Source organism: Bubalus kerabau, chromosome 1 (genome assembly GCF_029407905.1).
Source record: "Bubalus kerabau isolate K-KA32 ecotype Philippines breed swamp buffalo chromosome 1, PCC_UOA_SB_1v2, whole genome shotgun sequence".
NCBI classification, from domain to species: Eukaryota; Metazoa; Chordata; class Mammalia; order Artiodactyla; family Bovidae; genus Bubalus; species Bubalus kerabau.
Window position 1 is genome coordinate 241,689,699 of NC_073624.1, and position 22,002 is coordinate 241,711,700.

The 22,002-nt window shown below is 43.9% G+C and overlaps 1 protein-coding gene across 1 annotated transcript in view; it reads right to left on the bottom strand.

Annotated features, from left to right (window-relative positions):
- The window catches only part of LOC129637612 (phospholipid-transporting ATPase VB-like), a 379,551-nt gene that overhangs the window by 25,186 nt on the left and 332,363 nt on the right, over nt 1-22,002 (bottom strand). Inside the window, exons 15-20 of the mRNA XM_055561831.1 lie at nt 21,160-21,269; nt 18,620-18,746; nt 15,350-15,534; nt 10,864-11,185; nt 8,464-8,540; nt 7,027-7,152 (exon numbers count right to left, since the gene is read on the bottom strand). Coding sequence (XP_055417806.1) covers nt 7,027-7,152; nt 8,464-8,540; nt 10,864-11,185; nt 15,350-15,534; nt 18,620-18,746; nt 21,160-21,269 — 947 coding nt within the window. The remainder of the gene's footprint in view (nt 1-7,026; nt 7,153-8,463; nt 8,541-10,863; nt 11,186-15,349; nt 15,535-18,619; nt 18,747-21,159; nt 21,270-22,002) is intronic.

Sequence of the window (22,002 nt, forward strand, 5' to 3'; positions counted from 1 at the left end):
AGGTAAGAGAAACCCAAGTGAGACAGTAGGTGTTGCAAGAGGGCATCAGAGGGCAGACACACTGAAACCATAATCACAGAAAACTAGCCAATCTGATCACACAGACCACAGCCTTGTCTAACTCAATGAAACTAAGCCATGCCCTGTGGGGCCACCCAAGATGGGTGGGTCATGGTGGAGAGGTCTTACAGAATGTGGTCCACTGGAGAAGGGAATGGTGAACCATTCTTGCCTTGAGAACCCCATAAACAGTATGAAAAGGCAAAATGATAGGATACTGAAAGAGGAACTCCCCAGGTCAGTAGGTGCCCAATATGCTACCGGAGATCAGTGGAGAAATAACTCCAGAAAGAATGAAGGGAAAGAGCCAAAGCAAAAACAATAACCAGTTGTGGATGTGACTGGTGATAGAAGCAAGGTCCGATGCTGTAAAGAGCAATATTGCATAGGAACCTGGAATGTTGGGTCCACGAATCAAGGCAAATTGGAAGTGGTCAAACAGGAGATGGCAAGAGTGAACGTCGACATTCTAGGAATCAGCGAACTAAAATGGACTGGAATGGGTGAATTTAACTCAGATGACCATTATATCTACTACTGTGGGCAGAAATCCCTCAGAAGAAATGGAGTAGCCATCATGGTCAACAAAAGAGTCCAAAATGCAGTACTTGAATGCAATCTCAAAAATGACAGAATGATCTCTGTTCATTTCCAAGGCAAACCATTCAATATCATGGTAATCCAAGCCTATGCCCTAACCAGTAACGTTGAAGAAGCTGAAGTTGAATGGTTCTATGAAGACCTACAAGACCTTTTAGAACTAACACCCCAAAAAGATGTCCTTTTCATTATAGGGGCCTGGAATGCAAAAGTAGGAAGTCAAGAAACACCTGGAGTAACAGGCAAATTTGGCCTTGGAATATGGAATGAAGCAGGGCAAAGGCTAATAGAGTTTTGCCAAGAGAACACACTGGTCATAGCAAACACCCTCTTCCAACAACAAAAGAGAAGATTCTACACATGGACATCACCAGATGGTCAACACTAAAGTCAGATTGATTATATTCTTTGCAGCCAAAAATGGAGAAGCTCTATACAGTCAGCAAAAACAAGACCAGGAGCTGACTGTGGCTCAGATTATGAACTCCTTATTGCCAAATTCAGACTTAATTTGAAGAAAGCAGGGAAAACCACTAGACCATTCAGGTATGACCTAAATAAAATCCCTTTTGATTATACAGTGGAAGTGAGAAATAGATTTAAGGGCCTAGATCTGATAGACAGAGTACCTGACGAACTATGGAATGAGGTTCGTGACATTATACAGGAAACAGGGATCAAGACCATCCCCATGGAAAAGAAATGCAAAAAAGCAAAATGGCTGGCTGAGACCTTACAAACAGCTTTGAAAAGAAGAGAAGTGAAAAGCAAAGGAGAAAAGGAAAGATATAAGCATCTGAATGCAGAGTTCCAAAGAATAGCAAGAAGAGATAAGAAAGCCTTCCTCAGCGATCAATGCAAAGAAATAGAGGAAAACAACAGAATGGGAAAGACTAGGGATCTCTTCAAGAAAATTAAAGATACCAAGGGAACATTTCATGCAAAGATTGGCTTCATAAAGGACAGAAATGGTATGGACCTAACAGAAGCAGAAGATATTAAGAAGAGATGGCAAGAATACACAGAAGAACTGTACAAAAAAGATCTTCATGACCCAGATAATTTTGATCACTCACTTAGAGTCAGACATCCTGGAATGTGAAGTCAAGTGGGCCTTAGAAAACATCACTATGAACAAAGCTAGTGGAGGTGATGGAATTCCAGTTGAGCTCTTTCAAATCCTGAAAGATGATGCTGTGAAAGTGCTGCACTCAATATGCCAGCAAATTTGGAAAACTCAGCAGTGGCCACAGGACTGGAAAAGGTCAGTTTTCATTCCAATCCCAAAGAAAGGCAATGCCAAAGAATGCTCAAACTACCGCACAATTGCACTCATCTCACACGCTAGTAAAGTAATGCTCAAAATTCTCCAAGCCAGGCTTCAGCAATACGTGAACCGTGAACTTCCAGATGTTCAAGCTGGTTTTAGAAAACGCAGAGGAACCAGAGGTCAAATTGCCAACATCCACTGGATCATGGAAAAAGCAAGAGAGTTCCAGAAAAGCATCTATTTCTGCTTTATTGACTATGCCAAAGCCTTTGACTGTGTGGATCACAATAAACTGTGGAACATTCTGAAAGAGATGGGAATACCAGACCACCTGATCTGCCTCTTGAGAAATTTGTATGCAGGTCAGGAAGCACCAGTTAGAACTGGATATGGAACAACAGACTGGTTCCAAATAGGAAAAGGAGTACGTCAAGGCTGTATATTGTCACCCTGCTTATTTAACTTCTATGCAGAGTACATCATGAGAAATGCTGGACTGGAACAAACACAAGCTGGAATCAAGATTGCCGGGATAAATATCAACAACCTCAGATATGCAGATGACACCACCCTTATGGCAGAAAGTGAAGAGGAACTCAAAAGCCTCTTGATCAAAGTGAAAGAGGAGAGTGAAAAAGTTGGTTTAAAACTCAACATTCAGAAAACCAAGATCATGGCATCTGGTCCCATCACTTCATGGGAAATAGATGGGGAAACAGTGGAAACAGTGTCAGACTTTATTTCTTTGGGCTCCAAAATCACTGCAGATGGTCATTGCAGCCATGAAATTAAAAGATGCTTACTCCTTGGAAGGAAAATTATGACCAACCTAGATAGCATATTCAAAAGCAGAGACATTACTTTGCCAACAAAGGTCTAGTCAAGGCTATGGTTTTTCCAGTGGTTATGTATGGATGTGAGAGTTGGACTGTGAAGAAAGCAGAGTGCCGAAGAATTGATGCTTTTGAACTGTGGTGTTGGAGAAGACTCTTGAGAGTTCCTTGGACTGCAAGGAGATCCAACTAGTCCATCCTAAAGGAGAGCAGTCCTGTGTGTTCATTGGAAGGAGTGATGCTGAAGCTGAAACTCCAATACTTTGGCCACCTCATGCGAAGAGTTGACTCATTGGAAAAGACCCTGATGCTGGGACAGATTGGGGGCAGGAGGAGAAGGGGACGCCAGAGGATGAGATGGCTGGATGGCATCACCGACTGTATGCACATGAGTTTGGGTGAACTCTGGGAGTTGGTGATGGACAGAGAGGCCTGGTGGGCTGCGATTCATGGGGTCGCAAAGAGCTGGACATGACTGAGCAACTGTACTGAACTGAACTGAATTTAATATAAAAAACTGAAGCTGTATTAAGTCTAAAAATAAAAGAAAAATACAAGATTTCTGACCTTTTGTCTTGGACTTTTACTACCATATCATTTTACTGCTCCACCAGGTATTTTCAATTAGAGACATATGCATAGTACACCCATGTGGCTCAGTGGTAAATTATCCACCTGCCAATGCAGGAGACATGGGTTTGATCCCTGGTCGGGAAGACCCCTTGGAGTAGGAAATGCAACCCACTCCAGTATTCTTGCCTGGGAAAGCCCATGGACAGAGCAGCCTGGCGGGCTGCAGTCCATGGGGTCACAGAGAGTCCAACACGACTGTGCACACGTGCACAGCTGCTCAGTGCACCAGTGCTACTTCTGTGGTGTTCACAGGCCTGTGTTGGTCCAGGAATGTCTGTTACTGGTCCATGATAAAAAAGTGAAAGTCAGCTTTTAGAAACTTATATAAGCAATATGACAGAGTCATTCATGTCTGTTGAATGTAATAAACAATTTGAGCATGTGTTTAAAAAAATACTCGGCATCTTATCCCAGGTTACAGGTGTTACCAAACTCCTCCCTTTATGTTCCTGATCTACACTCTTATACTTCCTTTATAACTTCCTTACTGCCTTGTGTTTTTTACTGAAAGTCATTTACACTTGGTTTTGGAATTAGATATAACATATGTTATAAAATGATGAGTAAACTTCCTGAAATATTTCCTGTAAGGACTCAGGTTGTCAAACGTCTCCTCCTTGGTCGCGGAATGGAGTAACTCATAGCTGAATCTTGTCTTTCAGGCAATAGCTTAAATGCTATTTTCTTCTGGATTGATTAGGTTAAAGTCTTCCGGCAATATATTCATGGCACCCTGATCTTCCTCTAGGGGAGATACACCAAGAAAACGTTTTAAAAGTTTTCATTTCTTTTCCCCTGTCCCAGTGCTTGTCAAGCTTTAAGGTTCATATGGATCACCCAGGGATCTTTCTGACAATGCAGATTCCAAGGTAGGTGGCCTGGAGTGCAGCCCAAGGATCCCATTTCTAACAAGCGTCAATATGATGTGAATGCTGCTGATCCAAAAACCACATTTTGAGAAGATTTATTGAAACCAGGAGGTGACAAACTACATTCTGCATGTCAAGTCCAGCCATAAATAAAGTTTTACTGGGACACAGTCACAGTGATTCATTTGCATATTGTCTATAGCAGCTAGAGTGGAGCTGAGTTGGTGTAACAGAATGACAGAGGCTGTACTTCCACAAAGCAGAAAATATTGATGATTAGACCCTTTGTAGAAAAAGTTTGCTAAGCCCCGATTTAGACCATACACCTCATGAGAGCAGGGAACATGTCTGTCTAGAAGTCTGCTCCATACCAATGCCTGATACTGTTCCGACACAGCAGCTGTTCAATGATTATCTGAATAAACGAATTACATCTTGGTAGTTCTATTGTCCTAACACCCAACCTGGAGTTTACATGAAAGTGTGTTTTCTTCCCCCTCAGGTCATGTTAGGACCTTGCTTGATTCTACTTGCTCTGCCTGGCTGGAATCTCTGCACCCCGAGGGGAGAGTGCTGAACTCCGTGATGGCAGATGGCATGGCTGAGATTGGGTGTCTGCTTTTCCTCCCAAGAAGCTACAGTGCATAATTAATTCATTGTTCACATTTCAGAGCAGGCAGGATTTTAATCCCCTCTGAAATTGGTTTCGGATGTGGAAGTCATAGTTCTCCACCCTCTAATTGCAAAGGGGAGATAATACGGCATCGGTATTGAAATTTTGAGCACGGCATTGGGCTGGAAATAAATATCATTTAAGCTTTGAAAGCATGGCTGGCTGGAAACGTTTCCTTTTCTATTTCACAAATTTAATGCAGAGAAGTTGTGCTTATTCAAAAGAATGATTCTTTTGGAGACAAGAAGAAAAAAAACATTAAATGGGGGCATTTTAAATTCTAAATAAGCAGTCTTTCAAGTCAGAGACTTGTTTGCATAGACTTGTTGAAATCATGGTGCCATCCAGTTTCTCAAATTTACATTATTAGTTGTCATGCTGCTTATTTACATATACATTGAACTCTGCACAGAAATGCTTATTCCCGAGTCAGGGTAACTATGACGGTGCCTGAAAGCAGGCCTGGGAGAACAGATAGATGCCATTTCGTAATTTCTATTGGCCTGATATGTTTCCCTTCCATCACTCTGGTCTTAATCCTCCCCTTTTCCTTATGCAAACAGGATTCTATTTGGAGTCTCCTGGGAATTATTTAAAGGTCCCTGAACTGGAAAATGGGAAACGCAGGCCCTGTTTCCTCACTTAGTAAGGCAGTGCTCTGGCTTCTTCCTATGCCCATTGTTAATCAAGTGCTTTGCAAACAACAACCTCTGACAGTTTTAATACCTCAGCTGGTGTGTGCCTGCTTTGGGCCCTTATCAACAAGACAGAAATACACATTTTTTTAGAGAAACAATAATAGCTCATAATGACTATTAATATAGTGCTACATGCTACCCAGAGCTCTGATGATAAAGCCTCTCGATAATGGTCTCTGAGGACAGAGAAAGTCCTAGGCTCCCCATGTTATTGATGAGGGAATCAAGGCTCAGAGAAGTTAAGTAAGTCAAGTTCACACAGCATATTAGAGTCAGGCCAGACTGAAACCCAGATGATCACTGTACTCTAAGTATTTTTGCAAATAGATACTTTAAAAAAAAATTATTTTTGGCTGTACCGCTCAGTATGTGAGAATCTCAGTTCTTTGATCAGGGATTGAACCCATGTTCTCTGCACTGGAAGTGCAGAGTTTTAATCACTGGACCACTAAAGAAATTACAAGTCCTGGCTGGGAAGGCTGGCAATGCTGAAGAGATATGTAGGGTCTTGGGTGGAAGCCCAGGATTCCAGCCCTAAACACTTCTCTTCACTCTCCTAAGAGGCAGAATGGGGCTCTTGCATTGGTCTGTCTCTATCTGGGGAGGAAACCTAAGCTACAAGACACACTAGCTGATCTTCCAATCCTTCCTCCTTGCAGTCAGAACACAATTATGGAGTCCCTCTGAGAGTTACAACAGCAGTACCAATAATAAAAAAGAATGGCTAATTTTAGAGGGTGATCACTACATGCCAATCACTTTCTACACAAGCTGTCATTTCATCTTCATAGCAAGCATATGAGAAAGCTACTATCACCATCCCCATTTTTCAGATGGGGAAACGAAGGTATGAAGCCATTACCGAATACAGGAACCTGTATTTGAATCAAATCTGATCTGACTCCAGAGTGCATGCTTGGAACTACTCACAGTACTGCCTATGTGCCACGTGCTTTCCAGACAGCACTGCTAGTCTTCACAATAACCTCACCGGATAGTACTAGCCCCATTTTATCAAAGAAATTGAGGCCTAGAGAACTGAATTGTCTCGCCAAAGGTTCCCTGGTGGCTCAGACAGTAAAGTGTCTGCCTGCAATGCGGGAGACCTGGGTTTGATCCCTCGGTCGGGAAGATCTCCAGAAGAAGGAAATGGCAACCCACGCCAGTACTCTTGCCTGGAAAATCCCATGGAGGGAGGAGCCTGGTAGGCCTCAGTCCAAGGGGTTGCAAAGAGTCGAACATGACTGAGGGACTTCATAGGTACAAGGTCATTGAGCTGCTAAGGGACAGTTGCAGGATTCAAAATCCAGGTCAGCCTGACTCATTCCCTTATGCTGAGATGCTTTGTCTGCCTGGGGGCGGGGTGGGAGGTTGCAGCCGGGCTACTTACCACGTTCTTGTAGAAGTAGTATACCACCATCCTGGCCAGGCGTGAGTAACACCAGTGGCCATGCACAAGCAGCAGCTTCTTGAGGTGTCTGAAGCGGGAGATGGCAAAGTCGCTGGACATGACAGCCTGAGAGGCAGAGCAGACATATCAGCTTCCATCCACGGCTGCTAATGGACCAAAGAGGCTCCCCTGAGGGTGGTGCTCTGTTCTAAGGTCTGCAGTAGGTAAGGCCTGAAAGACCCTTTGTCACATACAGCACCCTTGGATGACTTTTTGGACCCTGACATCCCCCTGTCCCTCCTCTGGGAAATCTGGATCTCACCAGAATCCAAGGAGAATGGTCAGAAGGGACCAGTAGTCTGGTCTGGCTCTTCTCCTCCTTCCACTTATCCAACAAGCATCTACTATGAACCAGTTTGTGTTGAACACCATGCTAGGCATGTGATGGTTGACCAGAGACTGGGGGATTCCGTGCAAATTATCCTCAAACCTCTCAATACCCTTGGCCACCTCCCGAGACAGGCCTCTCACTCCAGTCTCAGGTGGAGCTGCTGGATGGATAGCTGTTTCTGCAGAGCAAAAATGTGTCTTCTGCCCTTGGGATGACTCAGAACTAGACCCAGTTCATATTACTTTTCAGAGTAGGAGGTTTGGACATGCCTGGTTATAAATCCTAGTCAGGCAGGGTCTTGGTTGAGGTGTTTAACCTCTCTCAGCCTCAGTTTCCTCATCAGACAAAAGTGGAGTAACAATCCCTAACACACAGGGTGGTAGTGACTGCTGAAACTGGGATAATAAATGTGAAGTGCAAATAGAGTGCTAGCCTATGATAGACACTCAGAAAGTGACAGTGTTCGTTCCTTCTCACCAACAAATTTAGGTAACACCTAATGTCTGCGCTGGTGGTGGGAACACAGTTGTTAATGGTTCAAAACTACAAAGTGGGGTCTGTCTGAATGGGGAACACAGCAGCTCAAGTTAGTATGCTTGTTCCAGGCTGAATTTTGAGTAATTTTGGTACAAGCAATGTGTAGGTCCATCTAGCCATCACAACTAAAATGGCAATTGAAAATTGTTTTCCAGTTGCTCACAAAGGGTGTTGCAACCTTGATGTGGGTGGTGGTTGCAGGGAGGAAACATGGAATCAGGGGGAAACTTAGTTTTTCCTGAATGGCTGGGTACTATTTGGCTTTAGAATAGAGGTATAGTCAGCTGACTGTAAAATGCCAAGCATCTTTTGATCTCTGTTCTGAAGGACTGGCCAGTAGGGATGTGGTGATCGAGGTTATGTATAGGCAGGGAAGCCCCCTGCCTCTCAGATGAAAATTCTGCAAAGCTCTTTAGGAGTTCCTCCAACACTGAGGGGGAATTCCTTAATTCACCAATAAGGATAAAGGAGAGTAAGAAAGTAACAAGAAGAGTTGAAGGAACTGATACCTGCATGCCTTCCTGTCCAGATATTCCAATCCCAATATCAGCAGCTTGAATCATGCTTACATCATTTGCTCCATCACCTGAAAGGAGAGTAGTTGTGAGATCCTGGTCCAACTTCTGCGAGACAATGAGAAGTTTTATACAAGTGGCTCTAGATTGTCTCCATTTGCACATAATTGAATCCTTTTAATGTTGATTTGAATAGTCCTCTGGAAAAGCCATCGTTAAAGTCACTTAGCCTGAGAGATGTCTTTTCTTCTTTGGACAAAAAATCCTACTTTTCTTTTATTGTTCAACAAATACATGCACACACATGCTGCCTTTCATACCAGCATTGTCAAATGGATTTTTGTGTGATAGAAATGTCCTGTTCTTTATTGTCCAATTTGAAAACCATTGGCCTCCTATGAACACTGAAATGTGGCTGGTGAACTTCTGTTTAATTTGAAGTGTAACGTTGAATAGCCACATATAGCAGGTGGGAACCATTTTGGACAGCACAGCTCTTGTCAAGCGTGAGATCTTTTTCACAAGCCTGGCTTTCTCCACTGCCTTATCCTTCAGATTAAAGTTAAGCAAACTTTTTCTGTAAAGGGCCAAATAATAAATATTTTAGGCTTTGTGGGCCAAGATGCAATATTGAACAACTGTTCTTTCTGAATGACAAATAGATTTTTATGCATGTTACCAGTAAAAACACAAAATCCATTCTTAGCATCTCTACAGAAATACGCAGTGGGCTGAACTCAGCCTGAGGGCCGCAATTTGTAGACTGAAATGACTTCCTTTCTCTCCTGGCCCCACCTGTTTTTCTAGTAGGGTCTCATAATAGTGTGGAAATATATGATATTATAAAGAATACGCAATTGGGGGAGAGAATTTTCTCCTAATTGTCTGGCAACAAAATTTATTAATCCTAAAAATGTTGCCATTGTGACTAGCTGTTACTCTTCTAAGGATGTTTTCCTCGCTAGCATAGCAATGCACAGTCTTCCTCGTCCCCGTGGCAGAACAAACCTACCCTTTAACCTCTTCTGTTGGCAAAGCCAGGGGGAGTAGAGGTGTGGAACCCTATTTTTCGCCCTGCTGGTTTTGTTTCTGCTGTGGTGGTACTGAAGCCAGCCCTTTACTTCAGGGAGTTGATCCTGGGCTATTACCTTAAATGTGTCTGAAGCTTTCAAGAGGACAATTTAGGGATTAAAATTAGGATGCAGTTGGTAAAACTCTGCTCCCTGTATTCTTTCTGCCTATCCTCTCCTTTTTTTTTTTTTTTCCTGGTTTTGAACTGCTTTTACCTGAAGACCAAGAGGGGAAAAAACCAAAAACCAACCCCATACCCCCGTGAAAAAAACAAAAAACCAACAACAGTGTAAAGTCGGTCTCTTATTTGAAATGCCAGGAAAGAAAATTTCTTTCCATATCTGTGTAGGAGGAAGAAAACCTGAACCATTTGTAAGAATGTCCCTAAATGAAAGCAATGTTTACCATGTGCTTGGTATGTGCTGAGTGCAGGATGGAATTAAGTAAGACTGACATTGTCCCTCCATTCAAGGAACTCCTGGTCTCCTGGGCAGCCCATCACCAAGTCATAACAGTGCTGTGGAGCCAGCAGAGTGTACAGTAAAGGAACATTGGTGTGATTAGAGGAGGTTTTACAGAGGAAATGACTTGAGCAAAGGCCAGGAGGTGAGAGAGAATGAGGATCCTGGAGAATGGTAAGCAGCTTCCTATGGCTGGAACACAAGAGTGCTGAATGTTGGGGGGAGGGAGGCAGCTGGAGAGGTAATGGAATCCAGATCATAAAGATTCTTACAATCCAGGTTTGGATGTTTCTGGAAGGTTTGAAGTAAGGACAGTTTTAATTTCTCTGCTTCAACCACGACTAAAATTGAATCACCTGTAAGGAATTTTTCCTCAACCTACAAGCCACCATTTATTGAGGGTATGCTTTATGTGGAGTCTTGTATTTAGAAATGAATGTATATACATTCATTTAAATGTGGGGCAGGCTCCACTTTTAAAATCTCCCCACTAGCCATCAACACTCAGGAGAATATCAAGTCCACAGGCACCGGAGGTGCATGGTATTAGAATTGAAGGGGACATGGTCTGCATCCCAGAATGGAGGGAGCCTGAGTGTATACTGATCTACCTGGATGTTCTGAACTTGGCTTTGGCCTCCTTCCAAGTCCTGACATTTCCTTAGCAGAGAACTTGGGTTCGCTCTCCCATTCTGCTTAGCCTCTGTTTCCTCTGCTGTCATGTCTTGATTGTCACTTTGACAGTGCCCTCAGCCTGAGCATCCTGACTGTGACACCTGACCTCCCGGCTCTGGTCCAGGTGTCAGGTCAGAGTGGCCTTGCCCAGGCCCCCTCCCCTCTCCCATCTCTACCTGCCAGGTACCTATGGACAGGGTCATGGCTCTCAGCCTGTCCCGCACCAGCTTGACCAACATGCTCTTCTGCAGCGGGGTGGAGCGGCAGCACAGGACAGAGCGGCAATACCGGGTCAACTCCAGAAATCTCTCCTCCAGTTTTCCCTGGAAAATGGCATTTAGCGTCTTCCCATCGATGACCAATCCAACATCTGGAGCTGCAGCTCCTGAGGCGGGGGGTGGTGTCGCAGAAGGCAGGCGGAACCCAGAGAGCTTGCCATCTGGCTTCAGAGGTCCATGAAATTGCTTTACCTCTTCCAGTGCCAAATTGAGGATGGAGTCACAGGTTTCCTATAAAGAGTAGAAAGAGCAGAATAATCAATTTGGTGTTAGTAAGCAACACTGGAAACATAGGTTAAAAGCCTCACTTTATCCTCTGGTAAAAGAGTTATACAACTCTACTACCATAGAGATGACCTGGGAATCACTCTCTGATTTTGATATTTCTCTGCAGTATTTCAAACAGCATCAGAGCAAGAATAACTTGGAACCACATTTATGGCCCAAAGGGAGAGTGAGCTTGGGAATGAGAGTGAAGATAGCTCAGTAAGATGGGGACTGATACAGGGATGGTATCATTTATAAATGAAACTGATGAGATGGTAAATGATGACAATGTGTCAGGCTGGTATCGGGCTTTTCATTTCTTACAAGTCATTTCCCTTCTTTGTTCCTGAGAACATACCTGTGTGGTAGGTAGGGTGGGTATTACTGACTTTAGCTTAGAGATGAGGAAATTGAAATCCCTAGCAAGTTGTCTAAAGTCATCCAATTTAGTAGTGGAGGCAGATCATTATGATTCAACTTGTGGCATTGTAATTGAAAAAATACATGTGTATTTATCATTGGTATAAACGTATTAGTCACACTGGTTGAAATTGACCATGTATACCATCCTAAAGGAGATCAGTCCTGGGTGTTCTTTGGAAGGACTGATGCTAAAGCTGAAACTCCAATACTCTGGCTACCTCATGCGAAGAGTTGACTCATTGGAAAAGACCCTGATGCTGGGAGGGATTGGGGGCAGGAGGAGAATGGGATGACAGAGGATGAAATGGCTGGATGGCATCACCAACTCGATGCATGTGAGTTTGTGTGAACTCCTGGAGTTGGTGATGTACAGGGAGGCCTGGCGTGCTGCGATTCATGGGGTCGCAAAGAGTTGGACACATCTGAGCTACTGAACTGAACTGAATTGAACTGATGAGTCTTATTGGTTTAAAGAAACTTATTTTTTTTTGATGTTTATCTTGAAATATGGGGAAGAAGCTATTTCCTCTTATCAATTCTTCTCCATTATTTTTGATTGTATCAAAGATAAAGACAGATTTGGACCTAAACATATCCTTAATACCTCTTTCACTTATGTAAACATCACTTTTAAATAAAGATAGAGAAAAGTTGTGGCAGTCAGCTGGAATACCAATTTTAATGGCATTGTTTTGTTCACAGGGTCTTTATTTAGCAGTGTTCTTTTATCTGTGGCAAGAGATGATATTTCATTTACTGTGCTGCTAAAAAATTCTTCTAAAAAGAAATTTTAAAAATTTCAGTCTATTTAAATGAACTTATTAAATAAATAACAGTATAGGTAGTATATGGATTTAGGCAAAAATTGTGAAGTTTGTTCTGAAATGGCAAATTTGAAGACCATTGATCTAGGAGCTTCTAAGACTATTTGGAATAATTTCTTCTGAAGTGAGTAGAACTGCAGTTCATTATTCTGGAGCCTTCCTTTATGGGTGCTAAACTGAGCACTGCAAGCAATAGGGCGTGCATAGGACCCAGAGGGGCCACAGGAAGTAGTTCAGGAGTAGGTGATTACAGCTGAAGCATTTCTCTGGGAAAGAGAGCAAAGCAGTCCTTGCTGGAAGCTGGGGCTAGCACAATTTATATACAGGCATACCTAGGAGATATTGTGGGTTTGGTTCTAGACTACTGCAATAAAGTGAGTCACGTGAATTTTTTGGTTTCCCAGGCCACATAAAAGTTATGTTTATATTGCAGTCTATTAAGCATACAGTAACATTACATCTAAAAAAGTGTACAGGTATGTACAGAATGAATGTTGTGTCAGCAGGCATGAAAACAAAATTAATCTCATTGTACATCTCCATCAGAGCTCTTGGGTGACCAGATGCATTGTCAGTGAGTGGTAATATTTTGAAAGGAATCTTTTTTTCTTTTTTCCTGAGCAGTAGATCTCAATAGCGCGCTTAAAATATTCAGTGAACCACGTTGTCCACAGATGTGCTGTCATCTAGTCTTTTGTTATCCCCTTTATGGAGCACTGGTAGAGTCGATCTAACGTAATTTTTAAGGGTTCTATAATTTTTGGAATGGTAAATGAGCACTGGGTTCAACTTAAAGTCAGGAGACACATTAGTCCAAGAGAGTCAGCCTGTCCTTTGAAGCCAGGCATTGAGTTCTAAATAGAGTCCTAGACAGCATGTTCCCCAATATATGGCTGTTTTGTCTACATTGGAAATCTGTTCTTTAGTGTAGCCACCTTCGTTAATGATCTTAGCTAGATCGTCTGGATAACTTGCTGCAGCTTCTTCATCAGCACTCAGCGCTTCACCTTGTACTGTTACATGATGAAGATGACTTCTTTCTTTAAACCTCATGAACCAACCACTGCTAGCTTCAGATTTTTCTTCTGCAGCTTTTTTACCTTTCTTAACCTTCATAGAATTGAAGACAGTTAAAGCCTTGCTCTAGCTTAGGCAATATTGTGGCTGGCTTGATCTCTCCAGATCACTAAAACTCTCTTTATCAGCAATAAGGCTGTTTTTCTTCTTATCATTTGTGTGTTCACTGGAGTAGCACTTTTAATTTCCTTCAAGAACTTTTCCTTTGCATTCAGAACTTAGCTAACTGTTTGGCACAAGAGGACTAGCTTGCGGTCTCTCTTGGCTTTCCTCATGCCTTCTTCACTAAGCTTAATCATTTTTAGTGTTTGGTTTAAAGCTAGAGATGTATTTTTCCTCTCACTTAAACACTTGGAGGCCACTGGAAGGTTGTTAACTGGCCTAGTTTCAATACTGTTGTGTCTTAGGGAATAAGGAGGCTTGAAGAGAGGGAGAGAGATGGGGAACAGTTGGATGGTGGAGCACTCGGAACACACACAGCATTTATTAAGTTCACCATCTTATACAGGCATAGTTTGTGGCACCCTAAAACAGCAAGATCACTGATCACAGATCACCATGAAAAATACAATAATAATGAAAGAGCTTGAAGTACTGTGAGAATTACTGAAATGTGACACAGAGACCCAAAGGGACCAAATGCTTTTGGAAAGAAGGCATTAACAGACTTGCTCAATTCCATGAAACTTCAATTTGTAAAAAACACAGTACCTGTGAAGTGCAATAAAATGAGGTATGCCTGTAAAGTCCTCCAACATATGACTGCAAGCATCTGTTTTAGGTCCACATCAGCCTCAGGCAAAAGAGGAGTGAGATTCCATCATCCTTCCTGCCTCTCTCTCTCTGTGCTGTTCTCATCTCTCATCTCCCTCCCTCTCTTCATCCTTCTCCCCATGGAATGTTCTAGGTCTCCAGTGCCCTCCACCCACCACCTCCACAACCCAGTGTCTTTCTTGTTCCAACTCCACATCTAATCCAATACTGCTCCCTTTGATAGGGGCAACTGACTCAACACCTACTTCCCATATTCATCAGCCAAGAAGCTAGTGAAATTTTACTTTATTCAGTTTACTTCCTGAAAATAGATTTTTTCTTCCTAAATAGAAAAACCATTACAACTTTAAATACACTTCTTTAGACTTTATACACCCCTTTTTCTCCAAACATTGTTCCCTGCCACTCACAACCTATTAAGGCTGAAAATTGCAATTTTTGAACTTGGCTTATCTTTCTCTCTCTCCCATCCCATCAAAACATACTGGTTTTGTGTACTATTCTCTTCAGATTTCATTCTGTGGCAACCAGTTTGATATTACAAATTGGAGCTGAAAATTTAAACTCAGAACCATGTCAATTTAGTTAGGGTTTTTCAATGGATGAGTTAATCCAAAGTATAAGAAACTAACAACTGAGACTCTGTGAGCAGACAGCCTGCTATGATGCAAACAGCACTGGCCTGACCAGAGAAGGGCACTCGAGACTTAGTCTATCAGAGACCACACGGTGGCCCTGGGGAGGTGACTCAGCCCCTCTGTAGGCCTCAGTTTCTCATATACAGAATGGGGAGACTGGCAAAGGGTGGGATTCGGGAGAGCCGCACCTTGCTACTATGTTTTGCTAGACGAACATAAATAGACCAGTCAGCCATGCGTGGGGATGAAGCAGAGGACCAGGACTGCGTGAGGGCCAAGATTGGGGGGTGGGGGGGGGATTGGTGGTGCTGCCCTGTGTACCTGTTATCCTGTCTCCTGTTGGCCTAGGTGCCGCTCTGCACCTGGACATCTGAGCTCTACTTTGGCCTCACCTGACTTTCTGTGTTAATGGAGTAAACAGTGTCCGTCTGGTCTAAGAGTCTACAGGCATAGGCGATGTTGACTGCAGTCTCCTGCTTATCTCCAGTCAAGACCCAGAGCTGGATCCCAGCCTCCCGCAGAGCAGCAATGGTGTCTGGAACACCTTCCTGCAGCCGGTCTTCAATCCCAGTGGCTCCTGGAGTGAGGAAAGACAGCATAGCTCACATTCATGTTGGAAAAAGGAGCTGCTTAGGCCCTATCAAACCAGGCAGTGATTATTGATTATCTCCATGTTCTAGGCTGTGCTAAGCACCCAGGATCCAGCAGTAACAGAGACAGAGCTGGTCCCCACCCTCTCTGCACTCAAAGGCCTGTTGAATAAGGATTTATAATCAAGTGATGCCCAGAGTGCAGGCAACCATTACCCAGAGACTTGAACTTCATATAGAAGGTCAGGAGAGGCCTTGCTGAGGAAGAAAAACAAGTGAAAGTGTTAGTCGCTCAGTCGTGTCCGACTCTTTGTGACCCCATGGACTGTGGCCCACCAGCTCCTCTGTTCAAGGGATTCTCCAGGCAAGAATACTAGAGCGGGTTGCCATTTTCTTCTCCAGAGGATCTTCCTGACCCAGATTCTCCTGTATTGCAGGCAGATTATTTACAGTCTGAGCCACCAGGGAAGTTGGAAGTGCCATTCAATCTCAGATGTGGAAGATAAACCCTAAAGGTGGGGAAGGAGGAGAATTTCAGGCAGAGAAAGCAGAAAGAGTGCAAGTCCAGAGGTCAGAGTTGAAGATGACACAGAAAGGGAGGCAGAGCTGGGTGAGAGATGAGGCAGGGAGGGGAGGTGCTGGGTCAGGGCATGAAGGGATTTGGCATTTACTTGGTAGCAAATTAAAGGGGGTTAAGTTGGAGAGTGATGGACAGTTTTGAATTTTAAAAAGATAATTCTAAAGACTGGATTGGAGGGTGGAGGAAGCAGGATGAAGTTCACGGCTAAGAGTCAGAGGAAAGCTGGTGTGGCTGGACCAGCATAGCAGCAATGGAGTGGAAGGACATGGGGACAATGAAGTCTTTCCTCTGCAAGTGCTCACCACAGAATTAATAGAGCTGGGTTTTTAAAATAATATTCTTAGAGGGAATTAAAGATGTGAATTACATCATTTTTTGAATGGTCTCAAGCTTTGAGCCAACCTGATGAATATATACCCAAACATGTGATGCTTGCCAAGTGATTAAGCAAAAATAAATCTGCATTTTAATTGAGATTCGTTTCAGACCACAGACTAATGGCTGTCCATTTCACTCTGGGCAGGAGTGAAGCATGCCGTTTCTTTTAATAATCCCGAGTGACAATAGGTTGGCAAAGCAGTCATGCTGGATGCGTATTGAAAAGATCATTTTGTACTGGGAGAGCCGGTGTGAATGCAATGCAGCTTCTGAATGGCAAGGCAGTTTCTTGGTGGCAGGATGAAGTCTCTTCCCGGTCCCTGTCTGCTCTATCCTAAGCCACTGTGAGGGAAGAAAAATAAACCTCTCCATCCTGAAATGGGCCCATTTTGTATTTCAGGCCCAAGTGCACTGGAGAACAATCCCATGAAAAATGATGCCTGACCCTCATCTTTTCCTCCAAGCATTAACCTGGAAGGTGAGAGACTGAAGCTGATGTGTATTACAGGGAAGAAGAGTGAAGGAGAGAGGAGGAAAAACACATTTAGTGGTGTGAGAGAGAAAATGAAACAGGTGGTGAGAGGCTTTCTCAGCCAGGGAAGCCGACAGGTCCTAACAAATGTGTTCTCTTTTATGCCGAACTGGCTCAGGGGTGTTTCTCACCAGCGGGGGCCAGAAGGCTCCCCTGGAACACAGGGAAAGGAGTGCAGGAGTCAGGGGCCCTAACGGGATGACATTCCAGTGGTGGCCTGGTGTGCTGGATGGAGCTGTCTGCACTAGCTACCCCCTGGTTCCTGTTAGAGTGAGTTCTCCAGGCCAGCTTTCCAGGGAGCCTCGTGAGACAGCAGACAAAGGCCTCTGCAGTCCAAACACAGGAAACAAAAGGCTGAAGGAGGTATGGTACCAAACTGCCTCCCCTGGCTCGCCACTCATCCCACTAAATCTTGCTGCTATGTTTTAAATATAAAGAGATTTTACCATCTTCTTAGAGGAACACCCAAGGTCTCCCCCTTCACCCCGGTCTGGCTGAGTTAGGTGGAGTGTGATTTATCTAGAGGAGGCAGAGAGGCTCAGAGGGGTGCGGGGAAGCGTCCTTGGGCACACAGAGCCAAGACATGGCCTTCATCCCCAGGTCAGCACTACCTCCCAAAGGAGGCTGTGGCCATGTGGCCATGTGGCCAGGATGTGCATGCTGTGCGGGCGTCACCTTTCCTAGATCTTGTTCCCAAGCTGTGAGGAGACGAATCTGAAAAAGAAAGCCTCCTCCTTCTCCCTTGGCAATGCTTTTCCTTCAACAGAAATCCATCGCTGTCTCTTAGCTGGTGCTTTCCATATTTCCCCCAGGGTAGCCATCTAATTTCTATACAGCAGCAGTCAGAGTGATTTTTGTAAAACATAAATCTGTCCCTGCTTTAACTCCCCTTCTCCAAACCTTTAGCATACGATTCACATGGCCCTTCATAATCTACATCCTCCTGACCTCTCTTACCTCAAATGTCTCCCTTACACTCCGTGGTCCGGCTAAGGCAGACCTCTAAGTCTCTGGCTAACCCAGGCTTTCTCACCTCCAGACCTTCATTCAGGCCCTCCCCCCTTGTGGAACACCCTCCCCCTTTGATGAGCTCCCTTTCTCCAATCAGCTCAAGCCCTCCTGTGCCCTCCTTGGCTCTGCACTAGGTTGCCACCTTCTCCTTTGTGCTTCCACCCCACCAGCTACATCTCCCAGCCCTACTCTTGTCACACTCTGATGAAATTACTTATTTAATCATCAAGGGCAGGGTCTATGGCTCTTGTTCCCTGTTGAAGCCACAATACCTAGCGTGCTACTTGGCATACAGTAGGTGCTCAATAAACATTTGAATGACTGGAGGAGAAGCAACCAGGCTTCCTCCAGTAGGGAGTGCAGGAATGCTCCCGGGCATCCTCGGGAGGCAGGGTGTGGAGTCTGGTAGGATGTCGGCACAGCTCACTGGCGCCAAATGCCTGGAAGGGCGCCCCAGGGAGGCTCCTAATTGAGACACATTTGTAATAGTGTCAGAATTAAGGCCACGAACGCCGTTTCCAGCTTGCAGCATTCCTTTTAAAAAATGTAACAATAAATTATTTTTAGCTACCAAGTAAGGTGAGTTGATTCTCCAGATGCTGTGCTGTCTCCAAGAGAAGCTCATCTCTGTTGTTGAGGGATGCCTCAGCCTCACGCCGGAAACTGGCCCATCGCCTGAAGTCCTCTTCACTCAAGACCTATGAGATGGGAAGAGGCTCGTTCACAACTCTGGGTGTCTCCTTCCCCTGCCCACATGCTGGACCTCCTACAGGCCAACTTGAGCTTCACTATACAATTAGATGGGGCTTTCCGCTCCATGATTTTTTTTTTTAGATTCTTGAATTGATGAAGGATCTTCATGTTCCATTATCATCAAATGTCTGTTGACCCCTGTGATGCTCTGGGTACTGTAGATACAATAGTGATCAAGAAAGATAAGAGCCCTACAGACCTGGGCTGATATGCTAGTAGAGGGTGAGAGACATTATCTAAGTGAATAATTTAAAAGAATGGACCATCCCAAGGACTATACAGAAGACAAACAGCATGTGACTGGGTAGGGGGATAGCTGTGGGAAGAGGGGTTATTTTTGTTTGGATCGCCAGGACCCTTAGACAAGGTGATGTACAGGCTGAAATCCAATGATGAGAAGTGTTCAGTCATGGGGAGAGGCAAGTTCAAAGGCCATGAAACAGCGGTGAACTTGCCTTTCTTTCTGTTCCTTGAACACAGCAGTTGGCTAAAGGATGGAGAGCCAGATGGAGAGGACCAGTGATGAGGCTGGAAAAGTAAGTAGCAGACAGGTCTTGTGTAGCCTGGTAGACTATTCCACTAGCTCCTGGAGGTGTCCAGTGGCTGAAAGAATCCAACTAGAGGACACAGGGGGCTTCCCTGGTAGCTCAGTTGGTAAAGAATCTGCCTACAGTGCAGAAGACCTGGATTCGATCCCTGGGTTGGGAAGATCCCCTGGGGAAGGAAATGGCACCCACTCTAGTATTTCTGCTTGGAAAATCCTATAGACAGAGGAGCCTGGTGGGCTACAGTCCATGGGGTTGCAAGAGTCAGACACAACTTAGAGACTAAACCACCACCAGAGGATATAGTTCCTCTTCTGGAGTCCATAGCATTTTAGACCCCTCTGTTGGCATTATACGCACACTGTCTGTTACAGTAATAAATGATTCTTTTGTTTAAGCATCAGATATTCTTTAATTTCCCACCCATGCATGGCACTGTGGGGAAAACAAAGGGGACACAGGTTGGTCTTTTGTTTTTGAGGAAGAACAGTCTTATCAGAGGAGGCAAAATAGAAATAGATAATTTCAATAAAATACAGAAAGTGGTAAGGTTTAATTACAATCTATAGAGTAGAAAGTGCTAGTCACTGTCCCAGCATTACTTGTGTTATCTTAGTGAATCTCCAAGACAACTGTATGACGTAGGGAACACTAGCATCGTTTTACACATGAGAACATCCCAAAGCTCAGAGAGGTGAAGAAACCTGCCCAAGGCCGCATACTGATAAGTGACTGGGACTTGTCCCAGGCCTGGCTTTAAAGTGGGTGCTCTTAAACTTTATGGGGCACTAAACACCACAAGAGAGATGAAGAGCTCTGGGATTTATGGAGAAGAAACCACTTCTATTCTTTTTTAGATTCTTTTCCCATATAGACCATTACAGAATACTGAGTAGAGTTCCCTGTGCTATACAGTAGGTCCTTATTAGTTACCTACTTTATATACAGTAGTGTGTATATCAATCTCAATTTCCTAGTTTATCCCTCCCCCATTACCCCCTGATAACCATTAAGTTTGAAAAGAATCTAAAAAAAAAAAATGGATATATGTATATGTATAACTGATTCATTGTCTACCTGAAACTAACAACATTATAAATCAATTATACCCCAATTAAAAAAAAAAGAGATCACGTCTAACCATCTTGAAATGCATGCCCATTGTAGCTCCCCTATCTGATTTTAGGTACTCCAGCTCTGGGATTCGTAGCTCTTTGCTTGCCTTTCCTGTAGGGGCTTCAAACTGAAAGACCTGCAGGGCCCAGGGAAGGTAACCTTCTTGAATCTAGCTGGGCCAAGGCAATGCGATAGAGAGTGGTAGGAACTGTGACCAACCCTGGAGCACAGAAGAATATATTCCTCAGCAGGAATCTGCTGCTGCCTGGCTATAGTATTTGAAGCTATTCAAGAAGGGTAATCCAGTTTTCCAGACCCTCTACATTTTCAAGAGAAACCAGAAATCTAGATTTGTATGTGATCACATAAAATCTCCCAACTTCTAGATCTCAGCAAATGATGGAAATGGTAAGAGGATATTTAAAGGCAAAATTACAACATTAAAAAATCATGAGTTATAGGTTAACAATTACATAGACAATGAAAAGCAGGGAACCACAAGGCCACACTGATAAGGAACCTTACCACTCAGATTTCTGTCCCAGCAAGATTGTCAAAAGTTGTGGGTCTGTGTGGTCAGGATAGCCAATTTTGAAAATATTAGAAGAACCAATATTGAGGATCTTCTAACAAGAAACAGAAAAGACACAAGCAGGGTTGGAGCCTTTCGGCCACTAAACACAGAATTTTTTCTTACCTTCTTGGCGATACACAGTGTTCGAAGGCCATCTCTCGCATACAAGTCTAGATGCCTCTGGGTCCGGGCTCGGATTTTTCTCATCTTCTTTTCCACATCAGTGTCACTCACTGTCAAATAGTCATTGTTCCCCATGAGGTCATGGACAAAATGCTTAGGGATCCTGTTTCTAACACCCTGGAGTCTTTAGATGAGGAATTCTCTTATACCACCCCCACCCCCACACACATACCCCTGTCACAAACATGAAGCTGCTCTTCCAGACTGCCCTGCAAAGTGGTAACTCCATGGGTCCTTACACTGTCCGCTCTCTATATCTGATCATCAAAAGTCTGGCTGAGAGAAGTACTATTTAGGGAAGTTAGGTGGCTTCAAGTATTGTTCCCAAATGCTTGTTTGTGGAAATTCCTTGACTGTCCAGTGGTTAGGACTCTGTGCTTCCAATGCAGGGGCCTATGTTCCATCCCTGGTTGGGAAACTAAGATCCTGTATACTGTGCAGGAAAAAAAAGCATGGAAAACTCAAATACCTGTTTGCATCAGAATCACCTAGGAACTTAAATAGGGACTTGAGGGTCCAGTTGAAGGCCTGCTGAATCAAAGAACAAGAAGTCTTCCCTGTGACTAGTTTAGCCCTGAATAACCAGCTGTTTACATGTGTGCTAAGTCGCTTCAGTCATGTACGACTTTTTGGGACCCTGTGAACTATAGCCCATCAGGTTCCTCTGTCCATGGAATTCTCTAGGCAAGGATACTGGAGTGAGTTGCCATTTCCTACTCCAGGGGACCTTCCTAAATCCAGGGATCAAACTCCAGTCTCCTGCATTGGGAAGAGGGTTCCTTA